This window comes from Idiotropiscis lumnitzeri, chromosome 1, assembly GCF_059441095.1.
Source record: "Idiotropiscis lumnitzeri isolate Australia: NSW breed Sydney's pygmy pipehorse chromosome 1, RoL_Ilum_1.0, whole genome shotgun sequence".
Lineage (NCBI taxonomy): Eukaryota > Metazoa > Chordata > Actinopteri > Syngnathiformes > Syngnathidae > Idiotropiscis > Idiotropiscis lumnitzeri.
Genome location: NC_142391.1, coordinates 38,044,486 through 38,066,318, shown reverse-complemented (window position 1 = coordinate 38,066,318; position 21,833 = coordinate 38,044,486). Strand labels below are relative to the sequence as shown.

The 21,833-nt window shown below is 38.5% G+C and overlaps 1 protein-coding gene across 1 annotated transcript in view; it reads right to left on the bottom strand.

The window, feature by feature from the left end:
- LOC148344551 (transmembrane protein 132C) overlaps positions 1-21,833 on the bottom strand; it is a 129,860-nt gene that overhangs the window by 51,572 nt on the left and 56,455 nt on the right. The window contains exon 3 of the mRNA XM_088299680.1: positions 20,636-20,782. Within this exon, the coding sequence (XP_088155806.1) occupies positions 20,636-20,782 (147 nt within the window). The remainder of the gene's footprint in view (positions 1-20,635; positions 20,783-21,833) is intronic.

Sequence of the window (21,833 nt, the reverse complement as noted above, 5' to 3'; positions counted from 1 at the left end):
TTTCTATGCAAAAAAAGGGCCAGCCCAGCCGGAACACTTTAAATTCTAATTAAACTAAAAAAAAACAACTTTTTTTTTTTAACTTACTTTAAGAGTTCCAGTAGATTATTCACATTTGTCATACAGTCTGTATGTAGTAAGTCATCCTAACAATTGTCATTTTTGGAGCTTCTGGGGTTCCCGACAAGGCTCCGGCGGCTCCCTATCACTTCCTGGTCACGACCGTGCAGCTTCCGCCTCCTGCGCACCTGCAGCTCATCAAGCCTCATCAAGACCACAATATAAACTCAGTGCAGCCAGGAATTAGGTGACAGATTATTCCTGTTTTTCTTACTATGACCCAAATCTGTGTGGATAGTGATTACCCTGCCTTGTGGTTTGTCTCTTTTGCGCTGCCCCAGTGAGAGCAAAGTCCAAGAAGTCAGAGTGTAGCAGCATGTGCTCGGAGTGCATTTCTGAATGCAGCTTTAGCAGTGATGAATTATGAGCATAGTTGATACTCAGATATCGATACTATGGAATCAATAAGCCAATCACTACTTGATACATACTACAAAAAATGCACAGCCAGTGGGAATGTGCTTTCGTGAACAGCATATGCCTATAATCTTCGATGCAACAAGCAGTCTTTGTCTATTGATAAAAGAAAAGCAGGATTTCTTTATTGAAATTATCCAAGTTTGAAATTGCAATTTAAAGAAGCATTTAGCGATGGTATGCAAGAGTTAACAATGGCAATGTTAAGTTAATGAGTATGACAGAGGTGAGTCATGCAAAGGCTGTGTGGGCATGACTACCTTAATTGTACCTCAGGCACAATTTCCTGTGAATCACAGGACTAGAGGAAGTGAAGCATGGTCAAGACCCGCAGAGCTCCTCCTCAACCTGTTCATTTAAATGATATTTTAGTATGTGGTGTTTTTGTTCATCAGACACAGACATGAGAATTCCGGGACTAATCATCCTGTTGAATGGCTGACCAGTTATCAAAAATACTCATGAACCATTAAAATAAATAGATAGGACTGCCGCTATTGACTATTTCAGAGAAAATACAAGAGAAAATCAATTGTTCTTTCTTTTTGAGATCCTCAGAAGCTTTTTTTTTTCCCATTCTTAAGTTCACATTATGTATAGGAACGAACTGTAGTTTCTCATTTAGAAACAGCCCCAGTGAGGCAACTTCAAACAAATACACAAAAATAAATACATTTCAGTTTAAACTTGGTGTCTTTCGAACAACACGAGTCATTAATAAAACAAAAAAGAAATGACCAGCTACTGAATACTCATCTTTATCTGTCCTTTAACATGTTAAATAATTTGATCTTTATGGTTCACAATTGCAGTTATATTGATATAATATAATGTTGTCTCAATGTACCCAAAACAATACTTTAAATTAAACAGCAGTTAAGAAAAATGACCATGTGGTACACCACCAATCTTTTAAAGGATGTGATACAGTTGCAGTGGCATAGTTTTGATGAGTTCATGCAATTCCCAAACGTTCCATTGTGTCTTTTTCATGGAAGATGATGGTTGACCACAATCCTTCCTGCAGAAATATTGTAAAATATGTACCGTACGTAATCTCTACTATGATAAGCCCTCTGAGATGGCTGTTTGATCATTCATGCATCCATTTTCTATATCTCTTATTCTCTTCAAGGTCATGCGGAGCTGGAGCCAATCCCAGCTGAGGTGCAGAGGTTTACACGAGTACACTCTGCAATGGTTGCTATTCAATCACAGGGTACATATTGTGACAGGCACAGCATTCACGTCAGCACTGAGATGGAACTGAACCTGCACGAGTCAATAAAGGTTAAATATTCTTACCATGTCACACTTATGAATGAAAGCAGCAGTTTTGTCAGCTCAATCCAGATGAGACAGATGTGATTGTTTTTGGCCCTAAAAATGAAATGTCCAAGTTCAGCGCTCACCTTAACTCTGTCATGGAAAGCTACAAATCAAGCCAGAAAGCTTGGTGTAATTATCGACCCAGAATATTAACAGCCATTTAAAAGCTATTAATAAATCCGGCTAAGATTATAAAATCTTGCTGCTGGTCTATAAATCTCTAAATGGTCTTGAAGTAAACTACAACAGTACATGCAAGATGTATTTGTACCATATGAAGCATTCAGACCCCTCATCCGGGACAGGTCTATTGTGTGTCCCAGAAACACAACCAAACAAAGTGAAGCAGTATTTAGTAATTATGTTTCTCAATTGTGGAACAGACTCCCTGAGCATGCTCAAACTGTCAGTTCATTTAAATGAGGGCTGGAAACATTGTTGTCTGCCGCAGAATTCTTGGGAATCTATTCTATATTCTCTTGTTTTTATCTCCATTTGTACACTATTTTTTTTACCTCAAATGATGCTTGGTTTTAATAATTTTCATGAAGTTATTTTAGATTATTGAGATTTTTTTACTCTTTCTGTAATGCTTTTTAATGTTTTACGTGAAGCACTTTGAATTGTCTTGCTCATTAAAAGTGCTGTACAAGTAAACTAGTCCTGTTGAGTATTTCATTTTTCTTCTGCGCACAATTGTATTGAATAGCAGCCATAAGACAATTTTCAGTCAAATACAGTTAAATGTTTTGGATTCATAAAATCAAAGTGTATATAAGGGAATTCCATTATCCAGATGACCGGTTTTAAATACTCAACAGTAACTCGGCAAAAAACACAACTCGAGTCTCTCTAATGTATTTAGGTTCAATTGTAGAGGAGCGCGGGAATAATGCAAACACTGGCACTTATTTTATAGTTCAGGACTTACAATTATTGTTTGCCATAAAAATTGACCTAGTAGTGATTTTAGTCTCATTTTCTGACAGTATTCAGCAATTTAAAAAATTCCCACTTTTAATAGCCAGAAAGTGTGACAAGCCAAATTGTATTATTTAATTGTTTGCCGGATATCATGGAAATTGCTAAAATCAAATAGAATACATTTTTTTTCAAAGTACATTTTCCTCATTGTTTGTGATTTAACTGGGTTGCAACAGTGGGAATTAGAAAATGTGGATCCCAGGGTGACAACAGTTGAGTACCACTGATTTAAATAACTTTTAAATAAATTAATTTGAAACCGTAATAAATCATAGTTATTAATTACTTTCCCCAAAAAATATTTGGCAATAAGTTAGAACTGGGTTTTTTCAAAATATATATATATTTTTTTTGTTGTTTTTTCACCATTCAGTTTAGTGTTTTATGAAGGGTGAAATCCACCCTTTGTTTTCCGTGCATCTTAGTTCAACACAGCCCATTAATCTATCCATTCATTATCTGTACCGCTTGTCCTCACTCGGGTCACAGGGGGTGCTGGAGCCTATCCCAGCTATCTTCGGGCAGTAGGCGGGGTACACCCTGAACTAGTTGCGAGCCAATCGCTGGACACATATCGATGAAGAACCATCGGCGCTCACACTTATACCTAGAGGCAATTTCGAGTGTCCAATTAACTTGCCATGCATGTTTTTGGAATGTGAAGAAAACCGGAGTACCCGGAGGAAACCCACATAGGCAGAATATAGGCGAACATGCAAACTCTACACAGGAAGGCCGGAGCCGGAATGGAACCCACGACTGCTGCACTGTGAGGCCATCATGCTAACCAGTCGACCACCGTGCCGCCCCACATACCATTCAATAATGGCCAACATGGGACCAGTTGCAATACTCTGATGGCATAGCCTGTAACATGGAGGTAGAGGGCTCCATCCCCTGCCGCAAACCTGGGATCTGAGGACACACTGGGCCAGATAGAGCGGCCCTGACAACCCCGTGCCAGGAGTAGTGGCCAAAGTGGCACGGACCAGCCGCCAGCATCACTGCCAATTCTCCTTCAGAATAGACACAGAGATGAAGTCAGAACTGCCAGCTGACTGTGTTAAGTTCACTTGGTCCCGGAGAGGTTCGAACATGTTTTGTTCATCTATTTGCCTGCTCATTGTTGGCACTCCTTTTCCTCATTCTAAACTCCATATCACAGTTTTGAGTGTTGCAAACATCTCCCAGTCGTCGCCATTATCCAAGCTGGGTTGTAGCCAAGTTGCTGATTAGACAGCATGATTATAGCAACGTACCTCACACAGTTGGTCTGATGCAAATAGCTTCGATGAGCCACACATTTTTGGCAGTAGCAGTAAAAAGTAGATAATGACTTATGAAAACAAATAGTAACAATGTTAGTAGCACTATTTTGACAGCATTACCCCAATAACAGCAGCACAAGGGCAAACACTCAAGAGAATTACAAAAAAAAAAATAATAATAATTTCGGGTATGTGATGTTTGTGTTTTTATTATAAACGAAATCCTAGCAGGGTGCATATGACAAGCCTTTGAGTTCTCATTTTGATAATTGATTTAATACTAGTGATATGAACATGAAATGGCAGTGGCAAACTTAAATGCAGCATTTTGTGATGAAAAAAAGTGGTAACGAAGAAAAAAAAAGGGGGTGGGGGAATGGCATCCACAAAGCCAGGGGTGCCGAAAAGAGAGACATTGATCCATGAAATTTGAAGAATAATTAAAGCAAGACAGATTTAACAGCTTTCATTTAAATATTCATCACAGTGATCCAGTGGCAACCGCCCACCAGTCCCTGCAAGAGATGGAGTGCTGATCTGGAGAGAGTTGAAGGGTTGAGTCAGATCACAAAATAATAGACTAACGACAAGTGTCTAGAATGTCGGGATCGTTTTACATCAGTCTTTTAGATGATACTGTGACTTTTCTGCCGCCGACAGAGAAATGGAGTACGGAGTGCTATCTATCTATCTGTCTATCTATCCATCCATCCATCCAAGTTTCTTTTTCAGTCAGAATTGAAATTTGAATAACAGTCAGTGCGTTTCTGAAATCAATTCAGACAAATAGCAAATCATCATGGTTCCCCGGAGAGAGCCATTTTCTGTTTCAAAAGCCCAAGCACACGTCTCAAAAGTAAATATTTGTATCACTGAACATTTCAGTGCCAACAGAACTGTTATTGTTATTGCGTACGAATAAGATATATTGCTGAGTCATGTTGTAACTAACAGTGAATAGAACAGAAAATCACAACTTTGTCACTGTTCGAAACTGGCAAAGGTTCACGTTTTACTTTTCGCCGAAACCTTCTATATCAGAAATTCACAAATTTCATTTATTTATTCACAAATCTCTACAACAGTTCAGCCCATACATATGGGCATTATTTTTACTAATTGTTAATCAATTTCGAACTGGGGAGAGCAGAGGGCGAGGTCAATGTGTGGGCATGCGCAGAGCCCCCGCTCACTCGCTGTTGCATGTTGATTGACAGATGAATAATAGTTTAATGTGCATATTGAAGAGGCATCCTGCTGGGGTAAAGGAGATATGCGAATATGAAAATATTTCAGGTTATGGATAACATGTGAAATCCTGAGTTGTAAAAGCTCTTCTCGCACCATCTAATACACTTATAAGGCAAGCCATATGTTTTAATTAGCGCACTGCAATTTGTTGTTGGCAAACCATCTCATTGTAATACAGAAAGCAAAACACTGAATAGCACAAAGACAACAAGTAGTCCAAAAAAAGTAGAAATACAGTATGAACATGGGGCACTCTCCGAAGAGAAAATTGTACTTGCAACACTGTAAGAATTACAATGTAGTCTTCCTATATATCCTGTGTCATTCTAATTCTCATCCACATCAGAAAACACACTTTTTCTTTTTTTTTTTTAGAAAAATTCAATTGTAAAACGTAGAATGGTAAAATGCCTGACAACTTGTTGCATAAAAACTTATACAATGAAATAATGCCACAATGTTATGGAGTGCGAGACAATTCACCAGAGAGCCTGTAGAATAATTTTGATCAACATGACTTAAAGGGACACTTAATTGAGGTTAACATTGGCAATTGTATAATAGGTTTGCATGTAAAAATGACATCAATATGAAAATGTGCACCCTCACCGTGATCAGCAAAGAAGCAGTATGCGAATGTGCGCTTCTCCCAGTCTCGTCTATGTACCTCTGCACACTTCCACAGTTCCTCTTCCTCATATAAATCAACCACTGATAGGTTAATCTGTTTGATATGTCTGAGTGGTCATATGTAGGGATGAATTTTGGTGCCAATTGGTCATTGTTTTTGGACGTTATGAGCAATGAAAGTACAACGATTTCCAATGGAGAGTTTGTAATTGGTCTCTTCAATAACGGCGAGCAAAACATAGAGAGACCGGAGGTGGTTGCGGCCATGTTCCTTATTAAAAGTAGTTTTTTTCCAGTCGCCACTTAATTCCTAGTTTCTCCAAAATGAATAGATAAAAAAGAAAATGATGAATAGTTTCAGTTTCCAGTTCAAAAAGTATATAAACTGTGCTTGTTAGTAAAAAATTGGCCATCTTGGATCTTGCCCACAATTGATAATGGTGAACACATCATGAAATAGTAAATAATCATTTGTATAGATGAGCAAAACTTGTTCCAAGAAATAAGAAACTGTTTTTTTTTAAGTGCACAAGTGACACGATGTGAAAATTAGTGGTTGTGAGAAATTCAATAATTATCTGAGAAATGTATCGAAGAAACTGGGAAAATAAACTGTAAATGTGAATTTGTCACAATGGATTTTTGTCTGTACCGCTACATCACCGTTTTTGAAAATGTAGGGTGGAACTCCAAGTAAACTGATTCCGTGAGCCTGTTTGTAACCTGACACATTCATAAATGGTGGTAATATTTTCCATTGAAATAAATGGAATTGCAATTAATGCATTCCAACACCAGAACTATGTCATACTTGCCCTGGTTAAAAAATAATATGCAATATAAAAAATAAGTTAATACATCGTATTATAAAAATATAAAAACCTTAAAGTGACAGTGTGTAGAATTTTGTGCCATCTAGAGGTGAACGAATAGACTGCAATGTCCAAAGTTCGAAGCGCGTGCATTTTGTAGCACACATACAACGGTCCGTCAGCAAGAACATATCTCGCAAGCCAACCACCAACCACCAATTTCTTCAGCAGAGGTACAAGCAAAATGTCATCACAAACGCCTTCTAGTGACGAAGTTAGTGCATTATACGCATTTTTTACACATCCTGTAGTCATTGATCCAGCAAATTTGTGATTGGGTGATTGTCTCCTTCAAGTACCCGTAGCAGAAAATTGGCGGAAAGACATGTCAGCCGAATCCTGTACGGTGAAGCGCGACCTATGTTATATAATTAACAATTACTAAACCTATGATTACCCAATATAAAAAAAAATGTACGTTGATGTGCTAGAACCTTTTTTATTATTATTTTTAATTATTTGTTTTAATTATTTTTATTTTTTTAATTTATTTTTATTTTTTTATGGTTAGAATTAATAGTAGGTTTTTAAACTGAATGAACATTGAAAATCAAATGATTAAAAACACGGTCCCTTTACAGAAAACATTATACCGGTTATATTGTTCATTCATTTTAAACAAGTATTGAGAAACTTGAGGATGACTACAGCTCCTCCATTGAAAAAGAGTTATCTTCCATAAAGACAAGAGGAAATTCTTATTCAAGTGTTTTTTTTTTGTTTAGTCTGTTTCTTTTCAAATTTATCGTTTGACTTTTGTATTCCGATGTAGGGAAATTTTTGGTTTTCATTTTTTTATTTCATAAAGTGGGCTGTCACATTGTCATTTAAAAGATTAATTGACTACAGATTTCTTTTGTTCATTTTTAAGAGCCGTTCTGATTATTAAGTGCTTTATTTACTTGTTTGTTCTTTCACCACATCATTCACAAATGCATTCGATTAGTGATCACATGATTAAGAATACAGAGTTGGAAGCTTGATGGTTGTGCAGGGTGAGAAGAACCACAACATGGATCCATCCACTCGTTCATACCAAGACCGTTTGGATAAAGGGATTTCTGATTCTGAAGATGTTCGCGCAACCTAAGTTGATCATAAAGAGATGTTCAAAACTCATGCATCTACAGGAATCTTGATTACCCTATCTATGAATCCATCAACTAATTGACAAATTAGAATTTTGATGGAATTTATAACTTATTTCATTGCTTAACTGCAGTATCAACTTTATATTCAATAGAAAGTGCTCACAGTCTGAGAAACGGTCATGAATGAATGCCTTACACATCTGCTGGAAACATCTATGTGGATGCAGTGGCATGGTGCCTGCAAAGCTTCAAGATAAGTAATAGGTGACATGCAACTTTCGCGGTCGGTTTATTGGACATATTCGACTTTTTCCCAGATTCTCATCCAGATTGTGAATTTGATATCATATTTCAGATTAAATGTCATCAAACAATGGAGCAAAACAGAAAAATAAACATCAATAATAAGTGGATGGAAGCAGCTTTTTGTTTTGCATAAGTAGATTGAGGCAAAGTACATCTTCACCGTGTTTTTGTTTCTCAGCCATATTGCTCTTGCTTATTATGTGTTTTTGAAGTTACATGCTCGATAATGACTGATGACTATTGAAAGTTGGCTTATTTCATGTGCATTCGCTGTCAAAGGTACATGTACTTTGTTTACTACACTTTGTTTTCCAAGCCACGGCAAGCTCTTTTTCTCAACCATTTGTTTTTGCTTTTAGTTAAAATCGGTCCTATGTAAAGTGCCCCCTTCACAACCCCAGTCACGATTTCCAATGGTGGAGCATCGATTTTGCAGATAAGAAACGTTCAAGCCTTGGCACCTCCACAATCTCTGAGTTATGTTGTCTAAAATCGCTCCTCAACCTGCATTAGTGTCAACGCAGATGACAGTGACGGTAGTGTCATGCCCAATGTTCTGCTAAAGAGTTCTTGGGTATGTTTTTGTTGCGACCTTGACAAGGACAACGGATACGAGTGCGCGTGTCAGTCTTTACTGTACGTATGCTGTAAAAGCGAACATGTACAAAGTGTCACATCCCATCCCGTGTGAGTCCACTGGTCCTGCTGCACTGAGTCACTCAGGCTCCATCGCTTCTTTTGACCCACTGAGGTGTACACATGCTCTGATTACATGTCAAAGCTGGTAAATGTTGCTCAACAGGCAGCAGGCTGTACCAGAGGGCTGCCAAGTATGGCATCTCTGGTTTCACAGAGTGTTCTCTGCCGAGCAGAGGAGTTGTTGCTGTTTGAAATCAAGCAGACTATGAATGACAAGAGTGGAGGGAAATAGGATTGCATGTCAGAGTACTTCAGTCAAGAATGTGAGACGTATTGTTTGTCTTCATGGCAGATTAAATCTTGCGCTGATGATTTGTATGCACATGCTCTATCAGCATGTCTTGCTTTGGGGCACAGTTTCTTATTTGGTTTCTTCTTTTCCCAATATAACATTTCAATCCCTTTCCCAACAACCCTTTTAACAGACTAATTAAAATATATGCCTTACAGAATGAATATTTTGTTAAATTTAAAGTTTTAAACTCAGTTTTCTCGAATAAGAAACTAAAGTGAGGCTAACGAGATGATGAGGACTCCACAGTGGCATACACTTATTACACGACAATATACAATAATTCTTTTCATATATACAGTGCACAGCTGCATTGTAATGAAATAGAACATCAATAAAAATGCTATTTATTTCAGAACTGTATTTAAAAAAAAAATCAACACACATGATCTATCATGAGCTATATAGTTGAACTCAAAAAATCATTATCATGATTCACGAGTAATGCTGTGCAATATTGAAATACTAATTATAGATGAATTTTGATGATTACAATTTATAGCAAACGCAAAAACTAAATTCAACACTTAAATGAACACAAGATGTAATATAAAATCATATTGAGCTTCTTCAATTAATAAAGTACATAACTTTAGAAAGGTTCGCTTATACGCTATATAAATTTCATTTTGCGAATTGAACTACTGATAAAAGTGTGGTATTCTACAACTTTGTTGAAATGCACTTGCATATCAGAATCCCATAACTCAGCACCAAATTCTACAAGTACATTCCATAAACAAAATATATATTTTTGGTATGGTTGTTATATTACTATGTCTTGTACTACAGTGCTATTCTATTTGTGAGATTATGTTTACTTATATGAAAAAATGACAATATAATCACACTGGCGCAGTAATCTAATCTCCCGAGGATTAACCTCTACCTCTGAGAGCAGGATATTCTCTCATAAACCTGAATAAATCTGAAACACATGAACTCATAAGGGACACATGCAAACCTCAATCTGTTGCTCCTCTGCTGAAAATAAAAGTGCTTCGCTAACAGTGCTGACAACATTCACTGCACAAACACCGCCAAAAAGCAATTCCATATTTCTTGTCACCACGATAAGTTGTCCGGGACAGCATGAATACACAATGTCATGTGAAAGAGAAATCTCTTAGCAACCTGGTGAGGTAAACAGCACAGTGTAGCTATCAGTTGTAATATCACTAAAGTGGAAACAATGAGTCACCTTTGTAGAAAACAGGAAGTGATCAAGGAATATGTGGCAACCGCTTCTCATAAAAGGATGGACATACGTCGAAATCAGTAGGGTGCTTTATTTTCTATCAGAAATATTTCCTTAAGTTTTGATTATTTGATGATTTTTTTTTAAATAAAAAAAGAAAAAATCCAATGTGACCATAATGGTCAAGGGCATACACTTTTATCTACACAATATATTGTTCCAAAGCCTCACATTTACTATTTTGAAAACATATCGGAGTATACAGCAATGTGGCCGGGTCAACCTAGGTAGCCAAGCCAAGCATTCAAACACCGGCAAAAGAAATTACTTCCGGCACTACCACACAGTGCAACACTTTAGTAGTAGTACTGCGTGACCTGCTTCGAGCACTTGGAGCACAAACCGCAGTGTTGACCATCTCGAAATTGTGTTGTCTGAGATCACGAATTCGGTCCCAAAACGATACATTGTTCAGCTCTAGTATACAAAGGATGCAGCTGGCCCAAGACTGCCATCAATCAAGAAAGTCTTTCAGTCCAATCAGGGTAACAACACAAGTACACCGGGAGGGAACTTTGGGAAATAAAATGAAGCAAACTCATAATCCAAGCCATCTATGATGTTCTTCCAACTCCCAAAAACCTAAACCAGTGGCTAAGAGACAATCCCGTGTGCTCGGCCAAACACCTGCAAAATTGAGGCACATCTTAACCAAGTGCAAAACCTGTCAATTACAAGGCCAATACACCTCGAAGCACAACTGCAATGGTGGCGATCACCCGCGAAGGAAGGAGAACAACTACTAATGTCAGCCCTCCGGTGATGCAAGGACATCCAAGTAACATTCCTTCCGTGACAGTAGTTGTAGATCGGCAAGGGTGAATTCAACCTACCTTGATCTGGCCTTGCTTTTACAGCAACTAGTAACAACTGCCGAGGCCATTTTTCATAATGTGAGAAACTCTTGTACATCCTGGTACCAAGTGAGGCTGCTATTGAAGAAGCATACAAGACAAAACGACTGAAACTACGCTGAAATAGTACAATACAATACAACTTTATTTATATAGCGCATTTCACAACAACTGGAGCTGGAACAAAGCACTTTACATATGGTGTAATATAAATTAACAGTAAATTAGGGCAGGAGAACAACTTAACTGTCTTACCAAGATGGTCCCTGTATAATTTGAGTGCTTGTTTTTGACCACAATGAGGGTCTTGAAGACGATGAGGAAAGATCAGGATCATTATCCAGTTTCTGTAAGCCTTGTTTTTATCTGATCATTTGAATCAGGTGTGTTGCAGCAGGGAAAGAAGGAAAACAGGCAGGACAGTGGCCCAGAGAAACAGGATTAAATACTTCGGGTCAATTATGTCATCAGTCATTTTTAATGTAGTCCTCCATAGTCTACATAAATGACAGAGTCAACACTAAAAGCAAAAATTCTGAGGTACATGGGACTATTAAAATGACATTCAGTGGAGGAAAGGCAATGTTAATTGTCTTTTTCACCGATGGGTGGGTGATGGGTTTTCATGTAATCCAAATTCCCTCACTGTTTTGTCATGCTTATTTTACGTGAGTCAACTGTAGTTGTGTATACTTGCATTTGGGGTGTAAGTTCATGCAGGATATTTCTCATGCTGAGAATAAAAGCATAGTAATGTGAGATGTGGTCCACTTGAAAAAAAAAGATGTAAAAGACAGCCCTCCCCAAAACAAAAACTGATATAGGAAGAAAATCTAAATGGAGCATTAAGGACTTAAAGACAATTTCTAAAAACAAGTCCTCCCTTTTGCTTGAACAAAGACATTTCATTTCCAGTAAAGATTGAAACACAAACCTTCATGAATGTTATGAATCTATTTGTTACATTACATCTTTTGCAGAAAATGTTTACTCAGTCTTTTTAGATTTGAGACCGGACGCAGAAGGAGACGAACAGTACGGTCCTGGCCAAGCTCACTTGTTATTTCTCCCACGATGATGTAGTTATTACATAAATGGGATAAACATTTGCTTCCCAGGAAAAGTAATGCATTTTTGATTAGTACACTTCTGATTTGGTTACACGCTTGCCTCTGTTTGCCAATACAAGACAAACAGCACAAAATGGGCAAGACAAAAACAGAAGCACACCTCCTCTAAAGTGGACAGCTCTTTCTTCTTTAATGAGCAAAGGGCCGTCCCAGACTTGGTGTGGTGTGCACGATTAATGAAGTGGTGACTCACCAAGGAAATCCATCTGCACCTTGGCACTCTTAATGAACTACAAAGACCCAGACATGGCACATTTACTGAGGACTCCACTTATAGCTTACGACATGCTGAGGAAGCAGGGCTACCTTTGTTTCGAATGGGCTCGCCTTTAATGGTGACAAAGTGAACTTTTCAATCTACTAGAGTGCACTCTAGCCAATAAAATGCGCACCACACAAACCAAGTTTGTCCCTTGCCATCAGGACGTATTCAGATGTTTTGATGTATTATAGAGTCATCACAAGGAATCCATTTTTTTAAGAGAAAGGGTGACACAATTTCTTCCCTATAATACAAATATCGTATACGCTTACAGTTAACAGTTGAAGAATTACAAGTAGCAAATAACCCTTTTCCCTTTTGTGATTTGAATATGCCTGATTACAGATTGCTAAATCCGCTCATTCTGCATTGTGTAGTTGCTTTCCTTTTTCACATCACAAACCTCGACGATGGATAGGTAAAGATGTATTTTAGTAAATAATCATTTGAATTACCATAAAAAACACTGAAAGCAATGTTTTTCTTCACAGAACTATAAAATTACACTGCAATCATAAGTATTACGTTTTGTGACTAAAAACTAATAAGAAATGAGTGTACTACAACTATAATCTCGTGAACTAACCCTTAAAGGGGTCAACTCAAAAATATTTGTTTCAAAAATATGTTCCATGTGCCTTCACTAGTTAAAACATGATTAATGTTGCATTTGTGGAATATGACTTAAGCAGCAAAATACACCTGGTTTTAGCCATCTCACGGGGCGGCTATTTTGTCACTTCTGTCGACTGAAAATGACATCATAGATGCTCAGGGCTCATGTAACAACCAATCAAGGATCACCTGTTTGCTGAAATTGAGCTATGATTGTTTCATGATTTTTAGTCGACAGCAAGTGGCAAAATGGCCACCCCCCTGAGATAGAACAAAAACTGGTGGATTTTACTGATGAACACATATTCTACAATTAAAATATTAATCAGAATGCCTTTTTTCGACTAGTGGGGCTGCATAGAAGATATTCTTGTTAGGAATTTTCGTGGTTGACATCCCCTTTAAGCCAAATTTAAATTTGCTCGAATCAACCAGTTAAACTCCTCAAAGGGAGAGTTAAGTCAAATTGATTGCTCAGAGTTAGTTATCTTCAAGACTGCCACTTGACCAGGAACATCTGTGAAGGCTTCCTCATAGAATCTGTGGATTTGAGCACTAACCAAGTGACCAATTTTTTTGTTGCTTCAAATAATATACTACCGCATGATGTGCAAAATGTACGACTGACTAAAAAAATGTGTTTGTGACCGATACATCACCACACCACTAAGTTTATTGGACAGACCAAGCAGGCAGCAAAATTGAGCTTGGCATCATTTGACAACAAATGCAGTACAAGCAACACATCACAAGCGCAGTCTACTGAAGTATATGATTATATTTGATAATATGCACTACATCTTGTATGCAGTTTATCAAAACACTCATGTGAGTGAATAATGTGCAGTGAACTTATCTGATGCTTGGTAGGATGGTAAAAAACAAAAATTTAATATTTTACATATTCCCATTTTTTTCATCCTTTTCCTATTTTTTTTATTTTTACATGCCCTGAATATTAAGTTCGCCATATATTTTTTAACTGCTTAATCTCTCGGGGTGCCCCACTCGCTTACAAGCAACAGCTAATAAACTAATAATGTGCCCTATGCGGGGATACCCAACACTGAAACGATCATTGACATGGGCCAACGCCAGCTGGCTTTTGTGCCCCCCTTTAGGTCAAGGCTTAGACTTAGCTTGGTTTGCCTGCCCTGTCACGGTATTTCTGACTATATATTAGTACAGTTTACTAATGTAGAGCTTGCTGACGTGCTGTTAATTTGAATCAGGTGTGCAGGAGGAGCGTCTATAACATGCAGTATAATGCCCCACAAGGACCGGCGTTGGTGACGTCTGGTGTACAATATACTGTAAATGCGAAATCCTTTTTTTTCTTGATTTCGACGATTGCTGTTTCTGTATAAACCCCAAGCCTGTATACTAATTGCTTTTACTAGCAACCATCCATGGATAATCTGTACCGCTTGTCCTCACTAGGGTGCTGGAGCCTATCCCAGCTATCATCGGGCAGTAGGCGGGGGACACCCTGAATCGATTGCCAGCCAATTGCAGGGCACACAGAGACGAACAACCATCCGCAATCACACTCATACTTAGGGGCAATTTAGAGTGTCCAATCAACCTGCCATGCATGTTTTTGGAGTATCCGGAGGAAACCCACGCAGGCACTGGGAGAACATGCAAACTCCACACAGGAAGGCCGGAGCCAGAATCGAACCCACAACCTCTGGACTGTGAGGCCATTGTGACGAGCAAGCATGCACCTGTAAGTTTCGCAATTTAAAACTATGCAAGTAGACTATTCAAATTGTTCTCCTGCACTGTTACTATTGCTTGCTTCCCTCCCACATTTTTGAGAATGGATTGTCTGCATTTCCTGAAATGTGGATTTTTTTTCTGGAAACAGCACAATCAGTTGGCTCACCATTGCAGCCCTCTGAAGAGCAAACATCGACCTTGGAGTGTCTTTACAGGGCTCAATGGCACGATTTGTGGGAGACAGCGAGAAAGAGAGATGCCGGTTTCTGTATTGTATTGAATAGTTTATTAGAATGATCCGAGTGTCTGCAAGCTTGAGAAAACATCCAGTGGAAAATCTAAATGCGTTTTGATGACCTCACATTGCTTCATTAATGACGTTAGATGTGGAGAGATAGATTGAAAATTGAAAATTTGGGCTAAGCAAGAATGATGTGCACACTTTATATAGCTAACTATTTTACTGAAATACTTAAGCATCAGCTCTGACTGACCAAATTAGTTCAACTGGCAACAGAGCAGTTTTAAGTCACTGATTGAACCTACAAAACAGTCACCCATCTGTTCGTGTGTGAGTTTGGAGGGGGTGGATGTGCTTGGAGGGTTGGGGGGTTGACACACTCCCCCAGGGTCTAGTTAGCTGTCCCTAAGCAATTATTCAACATCATTTGAGCTTGTCAGTATGCGAATATTCTGTGTGTGAGCAGGTGTCTGTGTCTGCTACTGATGGCACATACTGTATGCTTGCTGGTGTCATTAGTTCAGCCACTAACAGCTGCCCACCCTGAGGCGCCCTGTTTGATGTGTAAGTAAGTTAAACTCATATCAGCCGACATTATTCTTGGAAGTCAAATGGCAATTTAGAGGCCAAACAATCCAATATATGCTCACCATGGCATACTGTTTTACTAGTGCAGTCGGTGGAATAATCGTACAATCTTTTTTAAGCATAGCTCCAAAAGTTGGATGTAATGAAAGCATGCAAAAGCATGTGAAAAGTACAAATATATATTTCATTTCAAAATTATCTGGATGTTTTATATTAAAATGTGTCAACCCTCTACGAAATTCTTTTGTGAAAATATGCCTTTTCTTATGTTTTTATCTAATTAACCAAGCAACACAGTGAACAGAGCAAAATGTGCATCACTAGAGAAACAATTTTCTGAATTATAGTAATGTACACTGTGGAACACACATGTATACTCAACAGAACACAAATACACAGAGCCTTACCTGAAAATAAGCATGGAGCTAATGAAATAACTAACCACCAACTAATAAATGTTAATTGCAAAAAAAGAAAAATGCTCAGTTTGGTTTGACATCAGAACATATTTATTATTAATTATTTTCCATTTATTATTTTCGCTTTCAGCAGTCGTCAATGCACCGCTGTTTACTTAAAGCCAAATTTGAACCAAGCAATGCGTTTCAGTCCAGTTCGCCATGGTTCGGTTTAGGGCAGTAATCCCTAAAAAGGGCTTGTGCTTTCACTGTGGGGAGTGTGAAACACAACACAAGAACAGTTGTGAATCCTCTTCATGAGCTGGGTTTTAAAAGCTACTTTTGTGCTCTTTAACGGACTACACTGTTTAGCTCCAACTTTGAAATGGCAAAAGACAGCAGCGGACTCCCCAACAGCAGGTGGCAAAGAGTAATACAGGTCAGATTAGGTTATTTTGCTATCTTTTAGCAGTGCTTTAAGTGAGCCGATACACGTCAGTTCTTCTCAATTTTCGACTCGTATGTACAAGGATTTTATACCGCGTATCTGGACTTCACATGAGCACCAGTCATTTAGACATGTCAAGGAAGTTGTAAACACACTCTAGGGCTAACTTGCTACAGATAGCTTGACTTACCTTCGATTTTTCAGCGTGCATTATCCCAGTTTTTATTGCCATCCCAGTGTTGTTACCAACATGAACATCATTATACTTGCAAATTTACTTGAATTACGTAGAATGTTCATGACCTGCATGCCACATTTGCAACACACACATAGTCAGTCTGCATATACAATTGACGACACTTCATATTTTGCCAAAGACACAACATAACAGATAAAGCACATCTGCCACATACACAGTACAGCCAAAGACACAACAAATTGGACACAAGACATGACAATTTGAGATCTGAACACATCCACATCCACACCAAAGACAAGATTGCAGGATACCAGAAGGCACCAAGCCTTGATGAGAGGGTGAACGATTTCAACCGACATAACATATAATAGAAAACAACCTGACTAGCGTGAGGGACCCTATATATTGTGAGGGCTACAGTTTAGTGGCACTTCTTTTCTTGACTCTATTCATCTTGGGTGCAAGTCATCGCGAGGATAAGAAAAGTAGCCCAGATATCTGACTTGTACCATTTCCTGAACTCCAGAGAATTTTAGAGACTATCAGAAAAATTTTAAACCAGTTGTTGAGTCTTTATTTGAACGTTTTTCTTCTTGAGTGTAGAAATGAACATGTATTGAGTACGTTTTGTTAATTAAGGGTTTATTACCTAGTAATTCACATTTGATTTATGACAAAATTCCAACACAGTCATGTATGATAGGCAGAGCTGCAGTTACCCACTACCTAATTTACCTGGCAATAATCAAATTATGAAAGTACCAGCACTTATTTTTTATCCCACTTAAAGCACTGTGTTTCACAAATGATGACAACACAAACACAATCATGAATTGGTCAAAGCATTACATCTCTATATTTGTTCGAGTTCTATTTCACTGCAAGTGTACCAAATGTTCCTCAAGTCACAGAGGTTTTGGTTGCTGGATACACATGTTCATTGTATTGTTGAGACAGACAATAACCAAGTTTGTTTGACCTAGAGTATACAAATTCCACTCAGCCGGTCATCCTTTCATCCTGAAGGAGGAAGCCACGGGAAGAAAGGCGGCTGGATGACAGCTCGACAGATGAGATAGCCGTGGCTAATCCCCTTCTAAAAAGAGCTTCATTGTAAAGACCGGGCTCAAGTAGGAAAAGACGAAGGAAAGTGAAGCATTGCGCTTTGTATACCCATCATGAGACAGGTTTGGTCTTCTCTCGGCAGTAACTTTGACAGCTGTAGGGATTAAGGAGTAGTCCACCGTAAATGGCCTAAATGGTTGGAAAAAGACTTTTTCCCAATCAATACAAAATAATTACATGGCACAATTGAAGCACTCATGTACAGTGGGGCAGAGAGGGTGAGGTCCAAACCCAGAGCGCAGAGAATCTCGACAAACGAGAGAATGACTTGTAATGGCTGACTGCCAAGTGGTTGCTGCTCACTTCTGGAGTTTGCTGACTGCTTCCTTCTGTGTGCTTCAAAATGCTTCAGCTCCACTCAATGTCATGTACAGGCTTGGTGTATTACAACCACAGGGGTGTAAAGGCCAAGAACTGAATACAAATCACAGCCAATTGACAAATTTAGCTTGGCACAGAGAGGTTGTGACATTTTAGGTGAAAACACGTTTATTCTTATGTCGATGAGAATTCAATCACATCTGACAGGAAGGAGTCGTGTGGTGGCCAGGCTCAGCCCAAATACAGCCAGCCCTTGTATCAAAATGTTATGAACCCAAACCTTTAATCTCAAATCGTTATCATTTTCAGGTAAGACGTTTAGCTTCTGAGTGTAACAGCCCAAATCAATAAATTGAGGTCCGAGATGTGTCTAAAGCTGAGTCACACTCTTGTTGTAAATGAAGATGTCATATCTACTTCACTTTCTTTATTCTCCAATCTGTTTCAGGACTGAATCATTCAATTACATATTGGTGAGAGTCATGTCCTGTGGCTTTATAGTAATTGCTGGTCAACGCAGCATGTCTAATCACATCACACGACATGTCTCATCATATCAGGAGACCAACACAATCAAATTATATCCGCTGCACATTGGATTTGAATAACTCACCGCATCATCACAACCTTGTTGACTCATGTAAAGTATTTGGTTTTCACGTGACTTTTACAAGTGTAACTGTGTATCTATAACCACTCATTAAATGTGCCTCTGCTCATAAAGACTGCTGTTCTTCCTACAAATAAAGACAAAATTTCACTGGCCCAGTGAAAACACTCATTGTAACGGATGGGCCAATCGTATGCCTGGCTTAGTCAAGCCTATCTCATACAAGTGAGCCAGGGACTAGAAACAGGGTCTGGAGTGTCCTATAATTCTTGATCCGGTGTGCTCATAATAAAAGCACACAATGTCCAGCGGAAAATGAGCCGTGTTTAACCTTTTATGCAACTGCCCATTTTCATCTTAACAAGACCCTCGTCGTCTGTCCTGTCAGCACATTTAAGGAAGGCAACAATGAGTCCTATTGGTCTCTTATGCAAATTAGTGGTCATCCTTCGTTAGATGTGCTGTATTTCTGTCCGGACTGCTAAAAAATAATAATAATAACCTCAGTAATATACATTGCAAAGTCAGCTGTTTGGATGTGAGGGAACTTGCCTCCCACTGCATCCATAAGTCATCCGATGTGTATATACTGTACTTCTATACCACTTATCCTTTTATACCAGCCGACTTTGGGCGAAAGGTGGACAACCATTCACACTCACATTCACACCGCCACTGAGTGGGAACTGAACCTACGCTGCCTGCACTCAAGCCATTTACATTTTTTTTTTATTTCACATGACAAGTTTAGAAGGTAAAATTAACCGTATGCCGTTTAAATGGTAACGCTTTGGGTCATTGGTCACGGGAATTAGTGAAATATATTCTTACAAGGTGCAACCTTGCCCATAAGTAACCAGCAATGTCCAAACTTTTTACAGGTCACACCTTTTTTCTTTTTAAATTTCATTTAAAAAGATCATGTGACTATGATCCAAATAGTTATCGTCCATTCCCTCTGAGCCGTTTTTCAGACATTTTTGAGAAAAAAAAAACATGAATCCAGTGGGCTGTGTCATTTGTCTGAATGGTCAACAAAACCTTTGCCATGGACGAGCAATGGTAGTCATTTGAGCTAAATTGTGACCCCTTATCCTCTTAACTCCGGAAAAGGTTGCTTAACCAACTAGTTTGAAAGCGAGCGAGGGCTTATATCAAACAGGCCTTTCCCTCCCCATATTAAAATTGTAATCCTGAAAAATATTTTTTTAATTTAAATTTTTTTTTGTTGTTGTTGTTTCTTGTTTTGCCTATGTAATGCCCGTACATGAATTATGTTACTCCCCAAAAATAAAAATAAATTGATCTCTTTCAGGACAATTATCATTTCATTTGTGAAACTGTTGAAATAACTCATTGGAAGTTAGTGCGCATCACAAAGATGTCCTACTTTAAAGGAAATATGTCCAGTAAGAAAGAGAAGGAAAAAAAAAACAATATAATGTGCATTGACCATCACTAAATGACAAGCAATAGCAAACAGTGTGATGCTATGTTTTTGCCACATGACTCTGCCCAATAGGGCTAAATGAGTGGAAGCCATGAAGAGAAACCCATTATGAACTATTCCCAAGACTTGCATGTGAAGTAATGTTTTGTGCAGACCTCTCCAGACCAAAGCTGGACTCCTTCCTGTGGCAACGCAGGGTCACTACCCGGTGTCCTTCACTCCTCACATCCTGGCTTACTATCCACTGTGTGGGGTTGCTGGGACGGGCACCGAGGAACGTCACTCCTTCTCTCAACTTCACTCTGTGGAGGAAAAATGACATCATGTTTATTCATGTGTATGGAATAATAATGGTTTACTTGGAAAAAAAAAAAAAAAAATTAAAATAAAAAAATAATGGTTTACTGGTAAAAGCAGAATTTAGCAAGGCTATTGAATCCACATAGCTAATGATCCGGTCTAGCAATGCATAATCCAGATGGTTGTTTCCCGAAAAAGAAGTCCTATTTCATGCATGTTCTTTTACATAATGTGTTTTATCAGCCAAGGTGCCAGTTGGCAATGTACTCCATTCTTTGCCTTTCCCATTATTCAACATTATGAAGTGTTTTCTGTATGAACAAGGCCATTACAACATCAATATTTTTGACAAAGAAAATAACTGACCAGGTAACTTTATATGGCCAGCAATCACACAGTCAGGAGAACTGAGTTTGAGTAATATCATTCTGGGGAGATGCATTTCCAAGTACTTGCATGTGTTTCCTTCTCACAGCCCCCAAAACAATAAATGCAACTTTATTAATATCAGCATGTTAGGTTTATTACTCTAAATACCGCATAGCAGGGCGTTTGATCTATATCTTTGCTGCTGTAACACCTCAAATTTCCCCATTGTGGGACTAATAAAGGACATCTTTATCTTTATCTTTAGGTGATCAGTATTCATCTTCAAACCAACACCGATAGTTTTTTTTATTGTATTTTATTCAAACGCCCTGCTGTAATTAAAATTACTGTATTATTTACTCAACACAGAGCTGTAAATTGCAAGTGCCCTTCTCTGCTCTTGCGCATTGGGTGTTGCATTGCATGGAGTGGCATCACAGATAGTCAACACCAATTGGTGTGCGTGGAGCTTTTCCGACTAACATGTATCCTGACCAAATCCCATTTAAAACTACGTCCCAAATGTGGCTTCAATCCATCTAGCAAAACTCGAATTTCATGTGCTTTGACTGTTCACACTACAAGAGCCATCCAGTTTCAATGTGGATGGGCTAAAAATCTGATTCGCTTACCTTCTAAAAGCAAGCAATAAAAGTCGGGTTGGATGATTAAATGATTGAGAAT